The sequence below is a fragment of the Micropterus dolomieu genome, linkage group LG04, assembly GCF_021292245.1.
Source record: "Micropterus dolomieu isolate WLL.071019.BEF.003 ecotype Adirondacks linkage group LG04, ASM2129224v1, whole genome shotgun sequence".
Classification (NCBI taxonomy): Eukaryota; Metazoa; Chordata; class Actinopteri; order Centrarchiformes; family Centrarchidae; genus Micropterus; species Micropterus dolomieu.
In genome coordinates this window covers 5,993,830-6,016,642 of record NC_060153.1, presented here as the reverse complement: position 1 = coordinate 6,016,642, position 22,813 = coordinate 5,993,830, and the positions used below count along the sequence as shown (strand labels likewise).

Below are 22,813 nucleotides of genomic sequence, written 5' to 3'. Positions count from 1 at the left end.
AATTTGAAGGTGTTACCTTTGTACATGCTATACTATTTATTGACAATTCATAGACTTAACAATGAATCAATAAATCAAAAATCAATTAATGATCAATGATCCATTAATGATTTTACCTCTGGGGTGGACCTTTGTCATTAGCCATCCTTGTTAAAAACACACCTAACCTAATCTTACATGTCAGAAACACTATCCAAACTCAGCCTCCAAGTTCAATATAAACTGTTGTACTGTACTTGTCTTAATGTTTCAATGTTTTAACCCGTCATATGTCTTCTTGTAATGTTATATTGCACCAAGAAATAAATACAAAAATGTTGCAGCCCTGGCTTTTTATCTTAAAAATGATTGGCATCATTAGAGCAATGTGCTTTCACAGGTATGCTGCCTTCAAGTGCTGTTGAGTTTCATGCAATGGGAAAGAGAAAAACTGCAGTAAAAGTGAATCTTCCTATGAAATAAAAGCATAACTTTAAAAGAAGAAAAGAAAGGCTTTCCACACATTGCAAAAAAAGCTCCCAGAGAACGCTTTCATTAACAAAATATCTCTCACGTAGCGCACTACTCATCTGATGCCTGACGAAAAGAAATCACTGCCAATTTCAGATTAGAGAAGGAAAACAAAAACCACACAGTTTATTCTAAAGGGAATGCACAAATCTAACCTAACTCATTTAAAGCTGGGCTAGGCAATGTTGGAGAAACTAATGATAGACAGCTACATATTGAAAGCATGCAACCAAAAAACAAAATCCACCCCCTCAATACCCTCCAAAGCCACTCCCCCAATACATATTCTCTTGTGAAGAGAATGAGAATTTTTTTGTTTCAGAGCATTTGATTTATTGACTGCTATTTGCCTACCCCAGCTTTAAGGGTTACTCCAGCAATTTAGTAATGTACTTCCATAAATGTGGGGGACTTGTTAGAGACAGATTCAAGAATGGTTAAAATCACTGCTGCAGAGGTAGAAACATTTTTATTCCCCATTATGGCTCAAACTCCAACACTAAAAGCCCCCCAGCGCTGGGTGCTCAGCCCCCTCCTGTTCATGCTGTACACCCACGACTGCATCCCCCGACATGGAGAGAACTCTGTTGTGAAATGACACCACCATCATCTTTCAAACAACGATGAGACTTCATATTGGGAGGAAATTCATAATCTTGTAGAGTGGTGCTCAGTGAACAACCTACTGCTCAACGTCAGCAAAACTAAGGAGCTGATCGTTGATTTTAGGAAGGAGGAGATAAAGACACACTCCTGTACCAATGTCTCCTGTGGTGCTGAGGTGGAGCAGGTGAACAGTTTCAGGCTCCTGGAAATCAGCATCACAGAGGAAAAAAAAAACAACAACAAAAAACAAAAAACACAGGCCAGTAGCCCTCCACATGATGTGTAAAATGGGTGGAGTGCTCTATAATTATTCAACATCAGTTAACAAATAATATCTATAATATACATTTTCATTTATTAGTGACATATGATTTCCAAAAAACAGCAACCAACAAAAGAAGGAAAACTAAAAAAGCTCCATCTTCAGTGTGCAATTTTTATTTCCCAACCAAACGCAGCATGTAACTTTGTGAATTTGGATGTTAAGGTTACGTGGAGCAAGTAAAGGCAGCAGAGTTCAGTTATGAAACACAGGTTTACAAAACACATCTGTGACTTACACATGTTAGCTAACTGACTAACTTACACAGGGACTTTTTTTAACTGTTCGTTCAACAAATGTTTCAGACTAATGTTACTTACGTGGGGCCATTTGGTGGATACATTTCTGCCCGACAGTCCTCTGTATACTGTAAATACAGTCACATAAAATCAGTAATAAACAGGGTTGAAGGTTTCTTTGTAAATTCCAAGTAAAACATAAATACAGCTCAATGCAGTTACCATTGACTGTCCTGTAGGTAGTTACACAACACACCCAGGCTTTGTCATAACAATGTGTTAACCAGCACAGTGACAACGCAGAAAATGTCGCTTACCGGGGGTATAAACTGTGTCGATGCGACGGCAAATAAACCCGCTAAAGCGAGAAGCACAAAGTGACCCATTTTGAAAGATTTCACCTAAACCGATGCTCGTCCTGCGTCAGGTTCATTAATGAAGTTTACTGAGGAAGCTGCTGCTGCTTGTCCTGTGACAGTGACCTCACATTTATGCAAGAGAGGGGGGACTGGAAGATATTAAAGGGACGTAAAACACCCTTTGTACAAATAAACGACAAATAATTCACATGTGTTTTTGAAGATAATCCAACATGATCAATTACTGTTCTTTTGTTTGCCATAAAAGCGAGAGCCTCGGAAAAAATGAGTAACGAGGTGATCCCCAACACCCCTCCAAACGGAGAGGCCAGTGGTTGTTTCCATGCGGAAGTGACAATAAACAATATGTCACGTGGTTATTTCCTCCCGTGACACCTGCGTGTCTATTAAAAGAGAGTCTACATATAGTTGTTCCCCGTCGATTTGCTTCGCCGAGTAACTTTACATTTGGTTAAGTAATCTGTTCAATGACACATCATACAGTATATGACAAACAGTGTGTAGACACCCTTCCTTATGGGATCCTTATGTTTTAGGTGTCTGAGTTGTTTAGTTCCAGCAAGAGTATTATCCCTTCTAAATATCTCGGCGGGTTCAATTTTGTAACAGTAACACTTTTAAGCTAAAATTGTTTAATTTATCCACTATTTCCCTGGACTAAACCACCAACATTTATTTATAGTATTAACTATTCGTACACTTTTATTTTGGATAATTTCAGTAGGATTTGGAGTGGCCTTTAATTGTATTTTTACGTTGTTGTATTGCTTAATTTGCAAAGCTTGTGAGTACCTCTTCCATCACTATTACAAGAACACATTCCAGCAGCAACGCATGACCATTTTCCTTAGTGATTAATCAGGTGATTATTTTATCTATCAAACTATTAATCATGTCCATAAAATGTCAGAAAGCAGCAAAATGACTGATAAAACATCGCAGAGCCCAAATGTGACTTTTTTCATACTGTTCAATCAACATTTCAAAACCTAAAGATATTCAGTTTAACATAAAACAAAGAAAAGCAATTAACCCTCATACATGAGAAGCTGGAAGTAGGGGACGTCTGGCACCTTTGGTATAAATATGACATGTTTAACACTACAGACTTTGGTGGTGTAGCTGTTCTTTTTTGCAGTTTGGAGTCAGACCATTAATTCAAGGGAAACCTTAATGCTATAGCAGAATGACTTTTAATAGCCAGGTATGTTTACACATGAGGAATCTGACTCCAGTCTTAACATTGCTCTAAATATATATACACAAAACAAGCATCAACAAACTACCATGTACAGATACACACATACACATAAACCTAAACAAAAACATCTGTAGACAGCAAGACAACGCAATTTATGTACATGAGATAGGTGGAAATGAAATATACATCCATCCATCGTCAACCGCTTATCCTGCGTACAGGGTCGCGAAATTGGGCGAAAGGCGGGGGACACCCTGGACAGGTCGCCAGTCCATCGCAGGGAAATGAAATATACAGTATATATAATGTGAACACAATGCATAGTTGTGTTTTAAGTGATAATATTTATGTTTAAAAAAAGAACTGAATTTCAAGAATTAAAAATAAATTGTAAATGGTTTACAGGTCACAGGGATTGTTCCTGCCCAAGGGCGTCACTTTGTGTTGAAAAGTGGTGGGGACATAAGGGCTAAGATTAGGGGCACGATGATCAACTTATATTACAAGACCTGGCGGTGCTCAAAAACAAGATGAGAAGATTTTGAACACTATTGTGAAGAAATACGAAATGCTGAAATATATGAATGGGGTGTCTGTGTGTCCTCCCCCAGAAGATTTTGAGCATTAAACCCTTATTTCCTGCATTCTCTGCTCCAATTTAGGTTGGAAATGTCTTTATTTATAAAAAGAGAAACTCAGCAGGCAGTTGACAATTTGTTAATAGAAAATATAACTTCTATTTTTAAATTACTTTGCATGTTTTCTTATTTATTAGTTAACATTTCTTGGTGCAAGCCATTTTTCAATACATTTTTAACAAATGCTTTCAAAAAGTGATGAAGACAAAATCAACCATTTCAAGATGTGGTGGGGACATGTCCCCAGAGTCCCCAGTGTAAATGACACCTATGTTCCTGCCACTGTGTACATACAATAATATTTCAGACAATAGTGTGTATTCCAACATTGAGGCAACAGTTTGAGGAAGGCCCAGTTCTTGCTTCAGCATGACAACGCCCCCATGCACTGAGAAGTTGATTTAAAAAAAAAATAAAAGTGGAAGAATTTGACTGGTCTGCACAGAGCCCTGACCTCAACTCCATCAACACCTTTGGGATGAACTGAACTGTCAGCTGTGAGCTGGGCCTTATCATCTGACCGACCTCTTAATGCCCTTGGGCTGAACGGGAAGAAACCCCTGCAGCAAGGCTGCACAAGAGGTGTGGAAAGCCTCTGCAATGGAAATTTGTCCTAGTTTAGTGAGTCTTCTGAAATTAAGAATTCAATCCAGTCGCCTTTAAGGGTTTTTCTTTGCAAAGGGTCAGACAAACAGAGTGCAACCAGTCTGCAGAGTGTAAGACAAAGAGCCAGTGAAGAAAACAGGTGACTTTATACTACTATGCAGCTGTTTTTTGTTTCTTTATTTTTACAGGCAAGTCATTAAGAACAAGTTCTTATTTACAATGGCGGCCTGACAAGTGGGGTAACCACTTAGGGAAAAGGAAATAGGGAGGAAGGGAGTAGGAACCAACTGTCCTGAGATGTAGGCCTATCAAGGAGAGTCAGATAAGAAACTCTCTATTGAGCTACTTTCTCTTGGGAACTGCCTTCACCTAGCTGCAACAGTAGAAAAGGTATCAAACACAATGAAACATTAAAATATTAAAATTCTATCACATCTCCCAACAAGAGTGGAGGTTGTTAAAGCAGCATATTAATGCCAGTAGTTTTAGAGAGATGTTCAAAAATCACATAATGGGTGTAATGTTCAGGTGTCCACATATTGTTCACCATGAATTGAACAATGAGTAATAGAGTTAAGCTCAGTTTTGATTTGTGTAAATTAATGTATTTCTTTTTTTCAGGTGACATTTATCATCATTAGACTAACTCATGGTGAACATCACACCAAATACAGTCATACTGATTAGAGTCGCAGTATAAATAAATCATCGTTCTGACCCTTCATCAAAGGTTAGTTAAACATCAGTTTTGGTAGTTGTTTTCCCTTCTAGTTTATATAACATTTTACTGACCACTCAACCACTGCAGCCAACTACAAAATGTGGTGGAGTCATTCCAAAAACACGAGACATCCTATTATCCAAAGGTTTAACAAACAGTTGCTCCACAGCAAATAAATGATGGTTAGTTATTTACACAGAAAAGGTCATTAGGTCACAAGAAATCTATAAATGTCACCCATTAAGATGAATCTAACTGCCTGCAAAAATGCACAAAGACCAATAAAACTGATTTGACCATGTCATTTTATTAAAAAATATGTTTAAAATCAAAACCAACAAGAAACAGTGCAATAAATGTCCGATCAAATGGCCAAATCAATAAATCAAGACATTTACAAGACATGGTACATGTAATCCACAAAGTTGAGTCTTCACTTGCAGTACCTGTCTGCTTTCATTTTGCTTCTCCTGTAATGAAAACAAATTGATGACGTGTTATAGTGATACATATGTCTCTGCAACCAATCTAATATCTGTTATTTCATTATTCAATGTCTAAAATGTAATTATTTTAAAACAAAATGTGTTTTTATTTTTAAAATAAATATTTTTTACTGTATTGGTATAAATAACTTAATAATAATTTTATTTTTGATACCAATTGATGCTGTTGCCTTGTGAGATATGATAGCATGCATTAAATCTCACATATTCTACTTGTTACTACTGCTACAATCATGTGAATAGATTTTTCAATCTGTTATAATGACAAAATGGGGCTGAACTACCTGCCTATGAGCTTGGACTAGTTCAAATAACACATCTAATACTGCAAAGTAAATGCATAAAAGATAATCGGAGGCTGGTCCCATTGCAGTGTGCTTTTATATATAATTTTTGCCTTATATACACATATATAATACATATCTACCTCTCTAATATATCAATTCAGAAAAGGTATCTAACTGTAAACAATTTCAATAGCAGAAAAATTTATTTGAAATTTATTTAGCATGTCTGCTTCATAATTTTTCAATTCAGCAATACTCCACATAATTTTACCTTACCTAACCTTTCAGTTGTAGCATTTAACTTAATTAATATTTTAACTGCATTTTCATTTTTAAAACATTGGAGGCTTTTTCAAAAGCAATTCTTCTAAAGAATCTAAAGGTATAATGAGCATATTTCTATACTGTTTATGAACACACATTTAAGAACATTTTCACTGAACTGGAAGTCAATTAAAACATTACACATGTTGTGGAAGGAGGTTTCGAATTTGTTTTGAAATTAAACTCCGTTGCAGCCTTGTATTTCACTGTGTCTGAGAATACTGATAGTCTTTGATGTATTTTAAACTTAGCATAAATTCAAGTGAATAAGGGAGAGTAAAATGTAGATTTGGTGTTTGAGAATAAATATCTTGTGAGCTTATTTTCACACCTGTCAAGCAATGTTTCGTGAAACTTCCCGTCCGTTCTGGCTCTCTTCAGGGAGGTGGCGTCTTCCTCATTAACCCTGAGTCGCCGATCTTGAAAACTCTGAAACTTCTTCCTGTAATTCACACGGCAACATTAATAAGAATGTTACAAAAGTGCAAAGGCAAATGACTCGCCACCCGATTCTCACACACACATACACACAAAATTACTGAAATGTTCACAATTTATCCCTCTATGTAAACTGACACTGAGGCTCTAAGAAGCTTAACCTTAAAAACAGAAAAAAAAGAAAATCCAGACAATGTGCCCAAGTATTAACTAAAGCAGAGTGTCTAAATGTTGACAGTGGCAGCGAAATAGCAGTAGGCTGAATGGCTAAGCCGACTAGGTGTCAGAAATCAACATATACGGTATTAAATATTCAGCTAAGCTGGAAGATTTACCATTGATAACAGTGGAATATGTTAATAAGGATGGAATATGCTTTTTACTAATCAAGATTTCAGCTTTAATTTATCCACGTATCTAAATAAGCTCTGCCAGAAATGTTCCCTTAAATAAATAAATGTGCATGAGAGAGCTTAAATTTTTATGTAAGCAATCCTAACAATACGCTCAAATATTTACTACAACGGTGCTATAAAACAGCCATGGCATCTAATCAGAAACTTCTTTGATATTTAGTTTCTCTTTGGTCTGCCCGTGTTTTATGATTCACAAGCTGCACTCCATCCTGAAAGGCATTTTAGACGCTAAACACTACATCAAGACACAGGCTCAAGGGCAGCCATTATCAACATGTCAACATGATGAGTCCATTTCCCCGGCATTCATCTAAAACAAATAATAGAGTGGGAAGACAAGCCAAAGCATGCCAAGCAAAAGACAGCTTCAGATATATTGCCTAAAACTTAATAGGCTGCAGACGGGCCGTATACAAAACACTTGCAGCATCGGAAGCTGAAATGTGGCGTTGCCCACTCTCTCATCGCAGTAGAACATCAATTGCATCTTTAAAGGCGCGGGACGGATGAGGCGGTAGCTTAAAAGGTGTGATCTCACATCTAGGGATGTGATTTTCTTGTCAAGAATGTGAAGATAATGGGAACGAAATCACAATTGTTCCCCTCACTCAGAATAAAGTACTTTGGCTCTCATTTCAGGAGGCTGAAAGGCTAAAACTGCGAATGTTGTGAAATAAAAGAGTACTTAGTGATACAATGTGATAACAGCTTAAAGACAAATACCACTTAAAAAGTCACTTCTAATGTGACAATAAATGCTATATACTGTTTATGTTTTGCCTAGTACCTAAACATTATTTTCGTTGCATGTGGGTAATTTATTTCAAAACAACATCTAACATCTGGCTAGATGGATTTGTTTTGAGGCAACACAATAAACCAATTATACTTTAGATTTATTTTTTGTAAAGTAAAAACCTGTTTTCATGCGACCAAAATTACATACATAGGTCATATGATAACAACCAAACCATATCTATGAAAACTCCTCTGCCGAGAAAGGCCAAAGGATGTGTTTGAAAGCTTCGGAAACACAAAGTGGATCTTGTGTTTTTTTTCTCCAAACCTATCATTAGTTGTAAACAACATATACAGAGTGGCCCGAGCACGAACCGTGCGAGGTCCCTATTGAAACTGAAGAGATTATTATTTTTTTAATACTTTTTTCTGCAAAGTAAGCTCAATTTTGGGGGCCGAAACATACTCGAAAACTCACCAAACTTTGCATACGTCAGAAGTGGTGATTTTATGGGTTTCTGGGGACATGTGTCATATCCAGACGCACAAAAAAGCCTCAAGAACCCATATCCTAAACTCAACAGGAAGTCGGCCATTTTGAATTTTACGGCCATTTTTGGATGATTTACACACTCCGTACTTTAACGAACTCCTCCTAGGCTTTTCGTCCAATCGACTTCAAATTTCTGCTGTGCCTTCTAAAGGCATTGAAGATGAAAAGTTGTGCTATCTGCGAGTTTTCGTCAATGGGCGTGTCCGTGGCGTCAAGATCAACTCTTCGCCATGAAACAGGAAGTTGTTGTAACTTCAGTGTACATGCTCACATCTGGACCAAACTGTACATGTAGGATGAGAGTCCCGCCCTGAACACATGTACATGCTGACATTCACCCACAGTCATAGCGCCACCTGCTGGCAACAGGAAGTGACCTTTAACAAAGCAGCCCCTGCCGCACGTTTGACCTACATGTATGAAATTTCTGTGGCACATGTATCATGTCCAGAAAAAGCCTCTTGGAGCGAAGCCCTAAACCCAACAGGAAGTCGGCCATTTTGAATTTTACGGCCATTTTTGGATGATTTACACACTCCGTACTTCAACGAACTCCTTCTAGGGATTTATGCTGTGCCTTCTCAAGGCACTGAAGATGAAAAGTTGTGCTATCTGTGAATTTTCATCAATGGGCGTGTCCGTGGTGTGCCGTCAAAGATCAACTCTTCGCCATGACACAGGAAGTTGTTGTAACTTCAGTGTACATGCTCACATCTGAACAAAACTTTAGGTGCTTGATAACTGTCCCACCCCGAACACAACTGCACTACAATATTCATTTATATTCATAGCGCCAAGTGCTATGTAGCACCACAAAGGGGACACAGGAAGTGACATATAATACTTTCATGCAGCGTCTGAAGCGTGTAGCTAATTCACAGCCGCACAGGCAGAGCTCCAGAATATGCAACGCGACCGCCTCGTGCCCCGACGCGCTACACGTGCGAGGGCCCACCCAATGCTGCTTGCAGCTTTAATTGTGTTTGTATCTGTATGTATGTAACACTGTGTGTGATAGCTGACTGTATACTGTGTATGTATGCCGACTGGAGAGCAGCTGAGACACAAGTTTTCTCATCGTATGGAAATTATACTGTGGGAAAACTGACTAGAGACGCAGCAATGTCTAACGGTGACCCCTTATAGGCTACATGATTACCAGTTGTGAGCAATCCAACCTAACAGTGATCTTTCTTTCTTGTATGAATGTGTTGTGAAGCCTGAGGCCTGAGTTCACCTACCCGGTAAAAAAAGCAAATATTACAGGAAAGTCAGAAAAACACAATTTGTATAGAAAATGTATTTTTTCATGAACCCTCCGATTTGTCTTGTACCCTTGTGGTCGTGTTGCGTTACTAACATTTTGTCAGCCTAATTTACAATACATATATGACAGAGTTTCATAAATATAGTACCGTAAAACTTTAATTAATAGCCGAGGCTTTTATTTGCTTTAATCACTGAACTCACCCTATTTGCGAAAAGCCTTTAAGTCCTTTCCCACAAAACTCTTTTCAAATAGTTTATTTAAAACATATAAACGTATGAATATTACTTAAATAAAAATTAGGCTATCGAATAACATCAATTACGAATCATTTATTTTATAGATCGATCAAATAAATAATATATATATGAATATGAGAGAGAGCGAGAGAGCGAGAGCGAGCACACACAATGAAAGTCTCACTTGTTTACATGTCATGCCAGTAAATCAGAATTAATTATACTTTGGTGCTCATGGTTCCCGTAAAAAAACAGACTGATTGAATTGTGGAGAATCTAACTGATCTAATGATGTCCATATTGACCTAACATTTATACAAGTTTAAACCTTTATATATGTATGCAAAATCTAAGCAGCTTAGAACGAGCTCAACAGGGTGACCCAGTGGACTTTGAGATTTTATACATACAAGAACTAAAAACCAGACCTGGCGTCTAATTGAGATGTGAGTTTATTTTTCAAATCGTGCAGATACACCTGGCCAATAAAAGGGATAGGTGTCTACATCTCTATTTATTACAGGACTGTATATAATATACAAAGGTTTTCTTTTTTGTCACTCTGTATTTAACATGCCTGTCAAACTTATAAGAGCAGCCACCTCCCACTACCCTAGTTTGAAAATCCTTGGTGAAAGAACTTCTGATTGGCTCTTATATTGCACGTTAAAAGCAGCACAAACAGATCTACAGAGGCTGCACATATACAATTTTACCCCCATTCCCGTTAGCGGAGGGCTAAACCGGAAGTTAGCCTGCTCGGCCGTCAAATGTCAACACAATGGACGCTATGGCACTACTGCTGACTAGTGTTTGGGGCTGTAATTGCAGAATGCCGGGCACACCTACATACATGTATAAATGCATGCCTACGCGTGTAGCGTACGGCGTAGCTACGCACGTAGACCCTACGCGTGTAGCATACGGCGTAGCTACGCACGTAGACCCTACGCAGGAGTATAAATGGGCCTTTACCCTCTACAAGATCTTTGTTGGGAGCTGCACATGCGCAGTACGTAGTTAAGAACTACAAGCCAATCAGAAGCAGAGTAGGGCAGGTCAGTGAGAAGCCGGTAACACAGCTTTGGTTCAGCTGTATATGTTACCACTGGACTGGAGCAAGACTTTCAGAGTGGCGAGTTATTAATCTGTAACAAATGTATCTTTCATCCATAAATTTTTAACTGTGCACCAGTAACAACTTTATGTCCATTGACTGCCTGGAGGGTAGCTAATGTTTAGAAGGGAGAGGGGAGGAAGCAGGCGGACGTCCTGTCATTGTGTGTGAGTGTTTTTGAGGGCATGATGGAGTAGTTGCTAGGCGAGCATTATGACACGTGTTTCGCTGTGAATTCACAGCAAAGCGGAAGAAAAGGCTGGACTACAAACGAGCTGTTTTCAGGCAGTTCAGAGCAGTGTTTTCTGTGGGAGATTGGAACTCCCTTTGGGCTGGACTTTGGGCTTTTTCACTTTGCAAACCTAGTACATGCACAAAAAAAAGGTATATAACTAAATAAAGGAGAGGGAAAAAGCCAAAAAACATAATATGACCTCTTTAAGTCAAGACTAAAGTTATACACAGTGGAGGATACGTACACATAATTGACCTCGCAAGACTTCACATTGCCCCTGTCTTCTTCTGCAATGTCATCTTTATGCTTGACCTCTCGTTCCACATTTGACCTGATCTGTTCATCATTCAGGGGGGAAAAAAAGGAAACATATATCAAGAGCTTGAACCCCCTGAAGTGAGGTCACAAACATTTTACCCTTCCATCTCAACAGTCAGGACCCCACAGAGTTTGCATGCTTAAAATAAAAGGATTAACATGCAACCTTGTTGAAGAGCACAATTTACACATCACCTTCAGCATCTCGCCATCCCCTGCTGTCTTGCTCTTGGCCACGATGTCCCCACTGTCACTGTAGGAGATGAAACAACTATTTGCTGCCAGGAGAGCCATTTTGTCCTGAGGCAGAACAGAAAGAAAACAGAGAAGGAGGCAGCAGATTAGCTAGAATTGCAGTGGGATTGGTTGTTGTGACAGGCATGAAAGGTTGCCTGATATTTGATGTAAAAGAGTCTCAAGGTTGTGCCGGGCAGGTTGTTTATAGGTTCGACAAAGCATCAAGTCGAGCAGTGCGCTACAGTGATAAGGTAGATGCATCCTGCATAATGAATTAGTTGTTCCTGACTACAGCTAAATGTTATCTCTCATGGGCTAAACTCCAATCAGCCATGAGGCGAGCTGTGAAAGGCAGGGGGCAGTAGTAAAAAATGACTCCTTTTTACACGATGTGACACAACTGCAAAGTATAGTTAAATATAATTACATTATCTGATTAATCTGCAGATTATTTTCTTGATTGCTTTGTCAATTAAATGTCAGAAAAAAATTAAAATACGCCCATCCCAATTTTCTAAAACCCATGTTAACATTTTCAAATGTGTTGTTTTATCCACCCAACAGTCCAAAAAACATGTTTATTCAGTTTAGAAAACATTAAAACTGGGGTAGGCAATTTATTTCAGAAGCATTTTTTGTTATATTTGTTGAAATTCTCTTTACATCCCAACAGCAATCAATAAATCAATTAATCGAATAATAGTTTGAGACCTTCCTCTCCTTTATTTACCTGCTGATCAACAGGGTAAAATGTACAGTACGATACATGATTAGGAATTCCACTCACATCCTGGAAGACTGCTTCCCATTGTTCCCTGGAGCCAATGGCATCAGAGCGCCCCACTACCAAACCCTCAGAGTTGATACCCAGGTACTTGCCATATCCGGACTTCAAGGCTATCCTGCAACAGTAAAAAAACCCGAAAACAAATCACATTCATCAACAGCACAGCCCTTTCAAAGAGACACAACATAAACAAGGCTGATGTGTAATTTCTGTGGCTTTCCAGAATATTTTGTATGGGAATGTTATGATAATATCAGGAGAGTTAATCTGAGATCCACAATGGAAAAAACAGCTTTAGAATAGAGAGCACCTCACAAAGAGGTTGGAAGTTTCCATGCAAGGGTGAATTACTCTTGTACATCTAGGCAGTATAAAAACTCCCTGCAGAAGCAGGTATTAAATCTGTTGGTGAAGGATTATCTGTGGATGCAAATACAATGTGCAGTTTGTCTTTGCGTACTCACCTTGTGTCAGAGACCTTGATGGCAGTAAACTGTTCTGGGGGGTCCGGTCCTTCATCATCTGAAACATATAAAACAATGTTTACCTTCTAAAGATTTTACGGTTGTTAGTGTTGCATTTCAAATGGTTTTATATTGGTTTATATACAGCATTTTCCCGTTTATTTCATACTTCATTGTGATCTGTTATTAATGAGGCTCTTCTCTACCTGTTAAAAACAAATGAAATGTTGCAGCAGGCCGACAGCCAAGTGAGAATATTCTGTGATGTACGATGTTTGACCCATTATTTTGGACAACGACCTTACATTTTTGACTTACAGACTTTCTCACACAAAACAATCACTCAGTATTTAATTAATTATAACAATCATGTGCAACTATTAAATATGCATAATTTCTTCTCATGTAAGTTTATCCTTTAGACTTGCTTCATGGTAGTTATGCATTCTTACAAGGGATGCAGCGATTACTGGATTGCACTATTAACCGCGCTTTAAAACGTCACGTTCAATTAATCATAAAGGCTACGCTACACTGAGTGTTTCTGTTGCAAAGAACGAAACTGTGGCAACTTGCATAAAACAAAAATAAAGTTACAAGAGGGGTGCACCAGCTTAAGTGTCGTGCTTACCAGAGGCTACTGTACACTGGCTACACTATGGCAGAGGGGCCAAACTGTGAAGCTTTAGTTCCACCACAGAAACGGCTGAAGTCGGCAGTGTGAGAGCAGGTACACCAAGTCTGACCAGGGCGTTACTGAAGATGACGGATCACCTGTTCAAAAACTTGCCGTTAAAAGGTTCCTGCTAAAGGAGCGAATAACTACATTAAACTTGATGCAGCACCTGCAGGATCACCACCCAGCTTTGCACACCCAAGTAAAGGTAGGTCTAATACATTATATTAAATAACATAGCAAGTTGGTATGGAATTAAATATAAACGTGTCACTTACAATCAATGCCGTAGCGGTGAGAGTTGAGCTTTCAGTGCAACGTAAACAAACAAAGCAGGTGTAACCTTTCAGACCCACTGCAACGACAGCCCCGCTGCGCTATGAGGCCCATTATTTTCAATGGCTTGCGCTGCACCAGGGTGGTTTGTTGCTGCGTCGAGCAACGTGCACCGCACGGCGAGCTCGCGCGCACGCTGTGGTCAAAGCAGTTGCGCTTTCAAATCACTTCTTTTCTGAAAGGGCCTCTATGGAAGACAGAACGTAGTCCACTCAAGACCTTCAGTCACTGAACATTTAATGTCACATCATGTTGTTTTTTCCTGTCTGTGTTAAGAAAATGTTGCCAGGTATAAAACACTAACATACATCAGGAGCTTATAGACTTTCAGGACTAAAGGCTACCGCACTCAATTTCTTTCTATCATTTTCACTAAAACATATGTATGGATGAGAGGTGTTGGTTTATTCCCCTCCTTTATAACAATTTCCCCCAGGGGATAAAATTTTATGTTCCTCTAATATTAATAACACTTACATATTATAGATATATAATTGTTAATGTAATTAAATATTAAAAATCAACTTAAGTCATTCCTAGTGTTGTGAAATTAATTAATGCATAATAATCGTGAAACTGATTATTTCTCTGACAATAATCGTACCAACAAAATCTGTAATCGTTGCATCCCTAATTCTTACTCTACAGTACAAAGGAGTACAGTCTAGACCTGATCTGGGTGCAGTTCATCAGCACTGAGACATCTGGGATAAGATATGGAAGGATCTGTTGTGTTGCATTTAAATGCTTTATTTTATACTGAAGTCTAGTGGGTTCTTCATGATTTCATAAAACTGATCCGCCTGTGATTAAGTCACATCCTGACCTTTTCGATAAATCAAAATAAAGTTTTGCACAAATTGTGGTGCATCATGCAGGCATCAGGTCAAGGGAGAGCAGAGCATGCGAGACATTAATGATGAAATCATTAATAAAGAAAATGTGACACAAGATGCTTTTTCAAAAGGCTGATTATCTTTGGAATATGTCAGACGGTGACCCTCAGAGTTCGCCAAAAGAAAATCAGCGTGTTTCCTCTGACCTGTAGGTGAATGTGATTTTTTTGTTGCATTTTTCTAAAACGCTGCATTATCCACAGTTTGCCGCCTGTACAGAAAATCCAGTAAAGAGGCGAAAACCTCTAATCTCTCTTTCTATACCGTGCATCCTCTTTCATCTTCTACAAATGAACTGATGTGCATGCAGAGGATGAGGACCCACTAAGGGATTTAGAATGTTTCAATCCCAGCCATTTCACTGGTTCTCACCAAACGTGTTCAGAATAAACTGTCAACAGTGTCTCTTTTCACTGTTTCAACCCCTGTTCAGGCTTTTCAGTCAGGTGTCTGGATTTACTACTTAAATACTTACTGCTTTGTGGACTAATGGCAAACACCCCTTCATCCCCACAACGCCTGTAGCCTACAGTAAAAGCAACCTCAAAATTTTGTTTTAAGTTCTTGAATGAAGAAATTAAATGCAAAAGAGCTAACATCCAACACACACAACTATTTTAGCATTATAATCCTGCGGAACATATACAATTGTTCAATTCGGTCAAATGTGTTCCACTTATAAATCTGTCAATTCAGGTGACTACTAAAACTGAAAAAAAGCGTCAAATCCTCACATTTGAGACACACGACCCCAGCGTCTCGGCGCAGATCACGGACTGTCTCTTGGACATATCTGCATGGATGAAGGCTTGCCACCTTCAACTAAACCTTTTTAATGGTGCTTTCAGACCAAACGCGCATTTAATCCTCGCGACGCTTTCCTCGCGTGAGTACATTAGCTGCAAGTGTTCAGAAGGCGATTAGAACTTCGCTCGAGTTGGAGATTTTCAACTCACGCGAAGGCCTTCGCATCACTTTGCGCCGCCCGACAGGAAATCGCGGCTCTACGTGTCTTTGCATTAACTTTCTATGTAAACTCACCGCCACGAACGCTCGCTTCGCTTTTGGTCTGAAAGCACAGTAAGACAGAACTCTTGGTCATTCCAGTTAAGCAATCTATCCACCATAACATCAAACTACAAATTGGCTCCTTAACCATCACTCCAACCAGGGTGGTGGAAACTTGGGTGTCATGATTGATGACCAACTGTCTTTTTCAGGCTATGTTGCGGCTTTGCTCTATACAACATAAAATAAGGCCCTGCCTTACTCAGTACGCCACCCAGCTTCTGGTACAGGCCGTGGTTATCTCTCGCCTCGACTATTTAAAATGCCCTCCTAGTGGTCTTCCAGCTTGTGCAGTGAAACCCCTACAAATGGTTCAGAACGCAGCAGCGTGTCTGTTTTTTGATCAGCCCAAAAGGACTCAGGTCACTCTATTACTGTGTGACCTCCACTGGCTCCCTGTGGCCTCCGGAATCAAATTGAAGTCACTAATGCTTGCTTACAGAGTGACTACTGGGTCCTCACCCATCTACCTAAACTCCATAAGACAAGTTTACGTTCCTTCTCAGCCACTCCAACGAACGCTGCCTGGCTCTGCCATCCCTACATACAAAGCATCACAAACATCTCTAACACCACAATGGTGGAACAAGCCACTTCCAAATGTGCAAACATGAATTAAGCACAAGAGCCAGACAGAGCGTGTCGGCCAACGTAGCTTCTCCTCTATGCTTGCAAAGGGAGGGGTAATCGGTGACTGATGCTGTATTCATGTGGTGTCAGAATAATTGGAATTGTTTTCTCTCCTTAAATCTTTATTGCAAAAAGGGGAATAAAGTGTACATGTTACATAAAGAAGTATACAGAGCAGTATACAAATATATAAGAAGAGACAAATAATTAAAACTATATTATATAAAGATATAAAAAGAGGATCATATATTGACAGTTCTCACAGCCTTCTTGTTGTTGGATTTAGAAATTAAATTGATATAATGTACAACCTCTTAGTTTTTTTTACTGCTGAATTTACAATTGCCATTAGAATGAATAAATTAAGTATTTAAGTCCTTATTTTGAATCCGTGTATGGTTCGTTCTTTCACTATTTCATTTAAAAACCAAATCGGAAAAAACAAGTCCTTTTTTGGTTTTTCTGTTTTAAAACCAAAACGGAAAAATGGTAAACAAAAAAACAGGTCTCTGTTTTGTTTTTCTGCTTCAAACCCATAACCGAAAACCATTTTGCTACAACACATAACACAACAACTGCGACTGTGTTTGAGACCTGTCCTTTCTTTTCTCTGTGAGAGGGAAGAATTTAGAAAGTTGCGTGGCGATGCAGCTGCAGTAGAACATGGATCATGCCTAATATTCATCCAGCCAGAGGGAACAATCACGGACCCATTCACAGCACGTCGGTTGTAATAGCGACACAATCTGCACCGGAGAGGGAGTGGGGCGGTGGAGTGTACAGGAGATTGCGGAGCGACAGGCCCGCTGCGGACGGTCGATGATTGTTCCCCCTGGCTGGATGAAGTCTAACACTTTTTTTTAATGCAAGATCCATGATGATATAGAAATTAATAGCTAAAGCATGCTGTGAATGTTTTAGAGACCCCCCAAAATATCACAAATCATGCTTTTAGGGGAGCTGATGTTTTATTAAAGGTGAGCTAAGCACCTCCTGGCTCCCCCCTTGTTCACAACATGCCTACAACCAGTTCTCAATCCCAAACTTGTCACATATGGTCAAGGCCTATCGACGTTTGGAATACACTGGAGATCACCAATAGCGTCATAGGTCAAGGCAGTGGGGGAAGCCCTGTAGCGTCATTTTGTGGCGGTAAAGGCAGGTAAATGGTATTTAACAGAAAAGACTGAGTGAGAACATGGTTGGGGTAAAAGGAGGGCCAGGACCTTTGAATCAGGAGTCTTCTGTTTGTGTATCCCGTGAAACAAAAAGTCAACATTAGGCTAAATATTTTTTATATATAATTTTATATTTGGCTATTTCTTTTCAGGTCGCATCGCATCTCAACTGTGGTGGATATGATTGTAGAAGTGAGCACTATATTGCAGAGCCTTAAACACTCGAAATTCTCCAATTTCTAGCTTAAGTATGTCAGCATCAAGGAAGCATTTTGTTTTGGGCTGATCTGAAGCAGCTGGTTACCTGAGCGATCTAAGAAAATACCCAAATATCTTTATCAAGGGCTTTTTCTGGAGGCTACGGCCAGGGTGCGACCTCCTCTCCCTCACTCTGTACGCTCCAGCCAATACAGGACAATATCATATAGCTGCAGCCTCCGGTACTGCAGCTATATAATATTGTCCTGTTTTTGTAACAAAAAAAAACACTTATGTTGATGTTCGAGCTCATCTTAATTACATTTAATCAGGCACCGCCATCGCTCAAGTGTATCTACTGCAGGTTTATCAAGTGGAACACACAAAGCTGCACAAATTGGACTGATATCAAAATCAATATTTTCCAAAACCAATGCCTGCTTTATGGCTTTCTGTTTATCTGTTTTTCCGATTTGTTTTTTAAATGAAATAATGAAAGAACGAACCATACATGGATTATTTTGTCCGAGGAGCAAGTGAATGCACAGCGAGCCATTTGTTGCAATTCGTAACCCTCACCACAAGATGCCACTAAAACTTACACACTGAACCTTTAATAGTTCAGTAGGAAAACTGTTCCCCATAGACAACCGTTTCTGTTCTATGGGAAGTATTTCAAGTGCAATGAGGAAAGCAGCCCCTGAAGCAGAAGAAATTGTTGCCATCATACACCAAGCCATAAATAAATAAATAAAAAAGGTGGAAACTTTGTTACAAACTGTTCTGTTTGTGCACAGAAATAAATGTTTTATAGTTGCAAAGCAATTGTACAGATAGAAATGTTCTAATGTGCTGAGAAGGAAAAAGGATCAAACTGAGTAAAAGTCACTAGAGCTGTCTGAGTGACCCGACTCATATGAAATCACTCCAATGCATCTTCTTACCTTTGTGCGGTGCACCAACTGTGAAGAGCCCACTATCCAGGGCATGAATGTACGAGTTGTTGTGCATCTCTATGGCAACCGTTCCACTGATTTCCCCAAAGCTGCTGACAGACCACCAACCACCTGGTTAGCAGAAAGACCCATGTCAAAAGGTGTAATAACACACTATATGCTTGAAAACCACAGGGACATTATAGTGCAGTATCCACTCAGAGGACAATTTTTGGACTAGGATTAGTGAGTAAGTAAGAAGTAAAGTTTATTTAATATAACACCTTTCACAAAGCAAGGTCACAAAGTGCTTAACAGTATTAACAGACCATAAAAAACACACAGGATTACACACATTAGACAGTACGAGGCGAAACAAAGGCCAGTTTGAATTAAAGAGTCTTCAGCTGCTCTTTAAAGGCATCAACAGAGACCGCAGAACATTTGTCTACACATCAAGAGCGTTCCATAATGTGGAAGTGAAGGGAGATTTTTTTATTAGAATAAACTACAACATAACTTTAGTACTAGAAGTTTGCAAGTGGGTTGTTACAGGAGATTCTTGTCTGGTGTGTGTGTGTGTGTGTGTGTATATATATACACACACACGTATAAATTAATTATTGGGCTGTGGATACCACAATGAGATCTCCAGTACATGCAACAAGAATATTCACTGCTTAATGGAAAGATTAACAGGTTATAAAAAGTCTTTGGTTGGCTTCTACAATCTAGAAAAAAGGACATACATACATACATACCAACAATATCAGGTTTTGCTCCTTCATCTGATGCTTTTCTTTTCTTATCTTTATGCTTCTTCTTTTTCCTGTGAATATTATAAAATGTAACAAAATGTTGTCATTTGTAATTAGCTTGCTAAATGTTTAATTATACAGGCAGACCTTGTCAGCATACACAAATATTAAACCTCTCAGGCTGGCAAATTAATTAGTGGAAAGTGAATACATTTTCTTTGAAAATGCAACTGCAATGATCCAAATCACTCAGTTATCATTATGTTGTTGATATAATATCAATTATGGTTCTAGGACACAAGCTGCAGGACCTTCAGAAAGTATTCAACCATGTTGACTTTAAAGAGTAATTTAACACCAGGCTGAAAAGCAATGCTTCGCTGCCCTCTCTGGTCAGTTTCAAGCCGGTTTTACCCCAGTGTTCCTGTACTTTCCCCTCAAAAACATACTATCGCGTGTAAGGTCACGTGACCCCGCCCCGTCCAGACCTGCTCGGCTTCCAGACCAAAGAATGAAGCACTTAGAGATGTTAGCTAGCGCTAACTGGCTTCACTTTACAGCAGTTGAGGAAACGATAGACGTCTGTATTATTAACGCTGTCACCTACACTACATTTACCTACCTACATTTACTGCCAAACTGACAACTTATTACTTGCTCGCTTTCAGCGTCACTTTCCGCCGCTCGCTCTCTCACACTGCACTCCGTAAAAGACCGTTAACTCCGCTGTTAACAGCAGCTGTCACCTAACTTTGATGAATGAGGAGAGAAAGCTAGCAAAGCGTGTGTTGCCGTGCGCTCAGTGTGCGCATGGAAAATCATTAGTTCCACATTGACATTAATAATTGAGTGAAATATTTAGTGGTCTAAAAATAGTAGCAGTGGTCATAATTCAGCAGCAGCAATTCGCCGAATAAATGGGAACCATGACTCTGTCATGTACATGTCAACATCACCTTATTAATTAGCATTTAGATCATCGATTTTTTAATAAAATTAAAAAAAAGAAACCCAGCTTTAATAATTGAGCATCTTTACACTGGGCTACAAACCTTGTCAGTAAACTATGAGGGCAAAAAAAAAAAAAAAAACACTCAAAAACAAAATAATGTTCAATAATCGTAATCGAGGTAAAATGTTGAATTAATCATGAATTAGATTTTAGGGGAAATCGTCCAGCCCTAGGTGGTAAATTACTCTTTAAATAAATGTTGTTGTGCTGCAACCTGAATTCAGTTATGTTTATTGTTGGCAGTATATTCAGAATGCCCCATAACAACTACGTTGATTATTTCATATATATATATATATGAAATGTATACAAGCCTCAAAAGATTTTGGTATTTCTGTTTGTGTGGCATTTAGTAGTCTCTCTGATTATCCTGGTTTTATTCACAGGTTGGTTTAGAAGGTGTCAAAGCAGTATATTATTCATTTTCTATTTCACCAAAATGGAGCCTTCTGTAATTTCTACATGCTACAGACGTTTTTTTCTTGCAAGTTCTTTCTCTGAACAGTTTATTGGACTTCAATGATGTGCCCTCATTGTCATATAAACAAATACTAAGGTTTTCAACATCAAATCAATAAGAGTGTGCACCAGCTGAAGAACTGTTGATACCATGTTGATTAGAATTTGGGGGGAGTTTTGTCCTTATTCTTTATGTTTTCAATGATTAAATAATTATAAACTGAATATCATGAATTTCATTTGTCGTTCAGGCATCTCCAAGCCTGGCCTCTGACATCTTGTAATGAATGTTATTTATTTATACAAATAGTAGTAGTTAAATGAGTATTTTCATTCATCTCTCAACCGTGTCATATACTTGAACGGGGGTTATTTTAATGTTATCTAACGTTTCTGCTGCTGCTAAAACTAACTTACGTGAGCACAACAACAGTTGAAATGTTTAGCTCAGCGTTTCCCATCCCATTCTCATGCATGTTTTAGATCTATCCCTGCTTCACCACGGCTGATTAAAATGATCAGCTTCTTATCAAGCAGCTTCAGGGGTTCATGACGTTGGATCTAAACCATGTAGGATAAGGGGTTCTCCAGCCAGGAGAGTTTTGGGAAATAACGTTACCGCAACATTATGTTAGTCAAATAAGGGGCTAACGTGTTAGCTAGTTCCAAAAAGCCGAGTGAGATTCAATAACGTTATCCGCGACAGCCTTTGTCGTCATGCTGATAGTTAAATGTTTAAGAATGGCTTAACGTTAATCAAAAATAAAGAGTAACCTAACGTTACTAACGTTACACTAACGGAGTTTTCACCCAACAGTAACGTTACCGTTTTAGCTACAGCTAGCTTTAGCATTATAGACTCCCGGTTAGTTTGTACCTTACTGCATTCAGTAGCGATATAGTAGTACTAAGTTAAAGACAAACTTACCCTTTGTTAAGACCTTTCAAAACCAGTTTGGTTGACTTTACGTGAGAATATTCAGCCATTACGTTACCTAATGTTAGTGGTTAGCAGGGCTACTAGACAGTGTGCAAGTGTGTTTTTCTACTTTAGACACAACAAGTACGGCGGCCGCAGAAGCACATTCAAGAGTTCGTGGTACCAAGTTTTACATGGAGTGAAACCGACTGTACTTTTACACTGTAATGCAATACAATAGTCAAAGTAGTAACGTATAACAGTCCTATAAAACAAATTGTAGGCCTATCAACTATTATAATTGTTGTGTTGAAATTCAATTCCCCATATTTAAACTGTATGGATTGTATAAAATTTTAATGTGTTTCCAAAATTTGGTCATCCTCCTTAAGAGGAAATTCCTAATATAAGTACGTTTTTGTTCAAGTTATGAGTGTGATGAGGTATCCTTTTTACTACTTAAAACCCTTTAGTCCCACAACCTACAGTTATTGTACTGCACATCCCCAGCGCACAATAACAAATTTGCATAATTTGAACTGAGTTTGGTTAAGATATCAGATTTTTGTTACGAAATCTCTACTTGTGACCAGAGGAGA

At 38.8% G+C, this 22,813-nt stretch overlaps 2 protein-coding genes across 2 annotated transcripts in view; both read right to left on the bottom strand.

Moving 5' to 3' along the window:
* asah1b (N-acylsphingosine amidohydrolase (acid ceramidase) 1b) overlaps window positions 1–2,125 on the bottom strand; it is a 7,664-nt gene extending 5,539 nt beyond the window's left edge. Inside the window, exon 1 of the mRNA XM_046047709.1 lies at window positions 1,995–2,125. Within this exon, the coding sequence (XP_045903665.1) occupies window positions 1,995–2,063 (69 nt within the window). The 5' untranslated portion in view covers window positions 2,064–2,125. The remainder of the gene's footprint in view (window positions 1–1,994) is intronic.
* A 3,385-nt stretch (window positions 2,126–5,510) lies between these two features.
* Window positions 5,511–22,378, bottom strand: frg1 (FSHD region gene 1). Its single transcript, XM_046048435.1, has 9 exons — window positions 22,224–22,378; window positions 19,828–19,895; window positions 19,076–19,198; window positions 13,150–13,207; window positions 12,686–12,800; window positions 11,857–11,961; window positions 11,588–11,679; window positions 6,672–6,782; window positions 5,511–5,693 (listed from the first exon to the last, which is right to left on the bottom strand). Exons 1-9 carry the CDS (start codon window positions 22,280–22,282, stop codon window positions 5,657–5,659), a joined length of 768 nt encoding a protein of 255 aa, XP_045904391.1. The 5' UTR covers window positions 22,283–22,378; the 3' UTR covers window positions 5,511–5,656.
* Between the last annotated feature and the right edge of the window lie 435 nt (window positions 22,379–22,813).